Source organism: Buceros rhinoceros, unplaced genomic scaffold (assembly GCF_000710305.1).
Source record: "Buceros rhinoceros silvestris isolate BGI_N320 unplaced genomic scaffold, ASM71030v1 scaffold45093, whole genome shotgun sequence".
Lineage (NCBI taxonomy): Eukaryota > Metazoa > Chordata > Aves > Bucerotiformes > Bucerotidae > Buceros > Buceros rhinoceros.
The window spans coordinates 10,078-14,830 of NW_010406226.1; the positions used below are offsets into that span (position 1 = coordinate 10,078).

At 49.4% G+C, this 4,753-nt stretch overlaps 1 protein-coding gene across 1 annotated transcript in view; it reads left to right on the forward strand.

Annotated features, from left to right (window-relative positions):
• RAB14 (RAB14, member RAS oncogene family) overlaps nt 1-4,333 on the forward strand; it is a 6,945-nt gene extending 2,612 nt beyond the window's left edge. The window contains exons 3-7 of the mRNA XM_010133986.1: nt 93-270; nt 1,360-1,426; nt 2,251-2,338; nt 2,635-2,665; nt 3,520-4,333. Of these exons, the coding sequence (XP_010132288.1) occupies nt 93-270; nt 1,360-1,426; nt 2,251-2,338; nt 2,635-2,665; nt 3,520-3,697 (542 nt within the window). The 3' untranslated portion in view covers nt 3,698-4,333. The remainder of the gene's footprint in view (nt 1-92; nt 271-1,359; nt 1,427-2,250; nt 2,339-2,634; nt 2,666-3,519) is intronic.
• The last annotated feature ends 420 nt before the right edge of the window (nt 4,334-4,753 follow it).

The window sequence follows — 4,753 nt, forward strand, 5'->3', positions numbered from 1 at the left end:
AAGAGAACTGAAAACTGGTGACAGTACTATCTTTGTAGCAAGGAGGCCTCATATGAGAAAGATCTGATCTTTGCTCTTATTCTTCATGACAGTTATGGCAGACTGTCCCCACACAATTGGTGTTGAATTTGGCACAAGAATAATTGAAGTTAGTGGCCAAAAAATCAAACTACAGATTTGGGATACAGCAGGACAAGAGAGATTCAGGGCTGTCACACGAAGCTACTACAGAGGAGCAGCAGGAGCGCTCATGGTCTACGACATCACCAGGTAAGGTGCTGTTGGCTGGTGCCTCTCATGTCGTAGCTCTGCGTGTGCTTGACAAGCTCTTTGGATACAACAGCCTTGTGTGTACAGTCATGTCTGACCCCTTGACTTAGATTTATAAGGACTCTGTCTCTGTGTGGATGGATTTGTATCCCTTTGGGTGAAGCTCACCACACTTTAGATAAAGTAGTATTTAAAGAGCTGAAAATGAAACGTCGGTAATTGTGTGAGCTGCTTCTCTTGGAACATGTCACTGCTGACAGGCCCGAGGCTCTTGCCTTGAGTGCCTGTGGTGAAGCTGTTTAAAGAACTGGCCTTATCCATATCCATCTACTGAAGAGCAGATTTTTTTTTTTCCTCTTCCTGCGAGGCAATGGGTGCTGCTGCTTGCCTGGCAGGAATGTTCCTAGAGGAGGCACAGCACAGGACATGACCTCTGTTGCCATGGGCTGGGTAAACACACTTAACAGACTGCGTAGACTGAGAGTGCTGTGGAAGTCTGACCTCTGGACCTCTTCATGGGTAGTCCTCCAACAGCACGAGGCTGCGTGGAAGCTATCCTGCCTGCCTTCTGTAGATGAAAATTAAAGATGCTGCTAGAAGACTCATTAATCAGATGTGCAGTATGACATAATTTTCCTTTCACATGTCTCTCATCTTTCTTCTGGGGCTGCTGTTGATACTCTTCAAGCACCTCTTTTTTCCTGCATATATAGGTATAGTGTCTGTTGGCTTAAATGTGGAGTAAACCGTTATCTTCTGCTCTGTCACTGAAGTGCTCTTCTGCTGCGTGGTGTTCTGTAAGAGCATTGACAAGAAATCCTCCAACGTGTCCTTGAGAAGGCAGTAAACCCACCGCACCCTAGAGTGTGACTTGGGTCTGTCCACCTGTGGTGGTGTCAGAATGGCCCTGGGGGTTTACAGTTGAAGTCTTGCCCCGAGTCCAAACAAGATGCTGCTGCTTTGTCTTTCTTGGGGTTGGGGAGGAGAACAGGGCTGAGAGATGCTGGTGTTTAAGGGATGCTGACTGTGCTGTTGGCACTTGGGAATTCTAAAAAATGGCTAAAACTGTCCTCTCTTGGTTCTTTGCAGAAGAAGTACGTATAATCACTTAAGCAGCTGGCTGACAGATGCGAGGAACCTCACCAATCCAAATACTGTAAGTTCAACTTTCTTTAGCTGAAAGCAAGATTGCTTGGCTCTGAGCAGGAGGTGGAAGGTGCAGTGGTAGCAGTGCTCTCTTAATGAGCTGCCTGGGTTTTCTCAGCTCCTTAGCCCTGGGTTATCCTCATGTCCCCACCTTGCCGTAAAGAAGTGACTCTTCCCTTACTCTAGCTGGAGCAGAAGAGTGGGCTGTGGTGTGGGAAAGTGGTGGGTTCCTCTCAAAGTCTGGTTGCTTTCAAAGTCTTATTTCCATCAGTGGGAGTCAATTGTGATTAACTCCGGACAAACCTTAACTTCTGTACTGCTGCTTCCTGCTCTGTGGTTGTGTGAGGTAGATGCCATCTCCTACAGAAACAGGACCTTCAGCAAAAGCTGACCAGGTCTTTGGGCGGGCTCGGGAAGACAGTTATTCTGTGTCCCCTGACCAGATCACAAAAATTGTTGTCCTTCGGTCTTTCTGAATTCCCCTGAAGTCTTTGAGCACCGATCTCATGGGAAGAGGCTGCTGTGGTGAAAACTCGTGAAGAGTCTCGCAGGATTAGCAGATGATTAAACAGATCCAGAAGTGGTTCAGAGTCCGTCCGGCTGTCATGGCTGAAGGGAGGACTGCTCATCCTGTGAGACAGCTGAAGTGTCTCAGGGGTCAGCTGGAGGTGCTGGTCCTGATGCTGGAGCAGCCAGATCCTGAGTCTGTGCAGCTTTTGCACTCCAGCTTTTCTGCATGTTTCCTTGTGGGTTTTTGTCTGTGTTACAGCGAGGGTGGTAGTGAAGGCACTCGTGAGCTTTTTGCCAGGACTAATTCTTTCTCTTCTGAACTAGGTGATAATCCTCATAGGAAATAAAGCAGATCTGGAAGCACAGAGAGATGTTACATATGAAGAAGCCAAACAATTTGCTGAAGAAAATGGTGTGTGTTTTCTCTTGAGCTGTTACCTTTCCCGCACGGTAGCAATGTCTAAGTGACACCTCAGCAGAGACAGCTGCACACTGACACTGCTGAAGTAACTTGTACTGTGCCTCAGTCTGGCTTAACCCTAACTGTGCTGGTCTAGAAATCAGCTTGTGTGTTGGTGCCTTAACTCACAGACAACCATGTAGCACCAATATTGTCTCTCGTCTGTCATGTGAAGATCGTAATCAGCTGACTCGGGGCTGTGGGCAAATATATTAAGCATTGACTGTTCAACTTCTCTTTCTGAACAGGTTTATTGTTCCTTGAAGCAAGTGCAAAAACGTAAGTTACTCCTGACTAGAGCAATGATTCGGATTGATCCGTATCGGGTATGACCAAGTACAGCCAGAGAGTTCAGGTGTAGTAGGGTTTTACTAGTGGGGGAAAAGAAAAAAAACCACCCACTTTTGAGCTCTCGTAGAGGGTATGTGTAGCAGTTCCAGTCAGGTCAGCTTTGACTCGTCTGGTCTCGAGTGTCCTTTCTCTCGCTACATTTCAAGCAAAGACTAGTTGAATTCAAACCAACCCATTTGGTTTCAAGATGTTATTTTTGCGTAGATAGTGCACGTGTGGGTGAGAGCAGTTCCCAGTTAGACAGGCCTTCCCTCAGACGTTCTGCGCTGTGAGCAGGTTCTGTAGGGAACAGCCAGGCCCGTGGTCATGAGGGGAATCACCACAGTGTGCCTGGGGTCAGCTGGGAGCCTGTCAGAACGCGCGGGATCAGACCTCCAGTGGCACCAGGAAACGTGGCACCTGTTGTAAACCTGTTGTAACACAATGTTCTGATGACTGGTGGCTCCCCCATCCTTAGGCCTCTCTCAGAACTGCTCTGTCTGTGTAGCTTAGTGCCTTTAGCTGATTTTTGCTACTCGCTGTTTTGGCATGTGTTTCTCCTTCCTGGCTGCTCCTGGTAGGTTTAGTGGCTGGGGAGCGAATTGCCCTGTGGAGGCTGTCCCCAGGACAGGGTGTCACACTCAGTGACAGCTCGGCTGTTTTCCTGCACGTAAGAGGACAGGGTAGCAACTGCTCCTACCTGGGGACCTGTCACATCCCAGTGAGCATGTCTAGCCAGCTGCCTCCGTTGCCCGTGCTGCTGTGAGGTGTAGCCTGAGTAACTCCCGCTGCTCTCCTTGTAGTGGAGAGAACGTTGAGGACGCCTTCCTGGAGGCTGCCAAGAAAATCTACCAGAACATCCAAGACGGAAGCCTGGATCTGAACGCTGCAGAATCGGGCGTACAGCACAAACCGTCAGCCCCGCAGGGGGGACGGCTAACCAGCGAACCCCAGCCCCAGAGAGAAGGCTGCGGCTGCTAGTGACCTCTGTTCCGTGGCTCCATCTCTGCCCCTTCGCCTCTGTCTGCGGGAAGCGGCGCTTTTGACTGCGTCCCTGTCTTCTGTACATCTTACTGGGTTTAATGAAAACTCTGAGACAAGTTTAACACAGTACTAAACTGCTAAACAACTTTAGATGTAATCAGGTTATCAAAGGCAAGTAGAGTAATAAAACCTCTCCTGCATGGTAAATCTAGAAGTTTTTTTTTTTTTTCTTGATTGTCCTTGTGATAGTGTCACCGATACATAATTTAAACAGAGCACTGATGCCGGACTCATGATTTTACACTTTCGCAGGGCTTTGTCTTGTACGGTTTAATTTTATGGTTCTTTGGCCTTTCTTCCCCACCTCTGACTGTGTCGAGCTGTCCATAGTACAGGACCCGTGTGTGACGCGAGATGGATTCTGATGGTAGCGAGGGGCTCTGTGACCACGTGCTGTTCTTGGCAGAATTCCCTGTGCTGTGTGTCGGGGGGCTGGCGCAGGAGCGCACACCTGCCCAGGGAAACCATCCGTTCACTCTTGTGCTCATAGCTTTATGTCATTTTTTGCCACTTTTTACATTTGTTAACAGAACGTGAATGTGTAAAATTTGAAGGAACGGAGCAAACGGTCAAGCCCGTGCTGTGTACGTGATTGCAGTGATGATGCTGGTTGCGCAGTCTGGCCTCTGTGTGACCGTGCCGCCCCTTGGCGCAGCAGTGGACGTGACTGCAGGTCACTGACGCAGGCTTAACCCCTCGGTGTTGACAGCGGACGCTGTGCTGGGGGAGCTCTAACCCCGAGGCAGAAATTAACACTAGCGGGCTCTGTCCTTCGTCTCTGCGCTGTGGTGCGTGTTCCTCCGCCGTGCGCAGGCAGCACTCTGCTAACCCGCTGCTCTCCTCCGTCAGCGTTGCGCGTTCTTGGCTTCATTGCCTGCCTGGCACCGTATACAAAGGCTGGTTCTCTTGCACATCTTTCGCTTTTATACCTTGGTCAGAGGCTGAGCTGGACAGTTGGAACTCGGCGCATGCTCTTAGGGATTTTTAACCGCT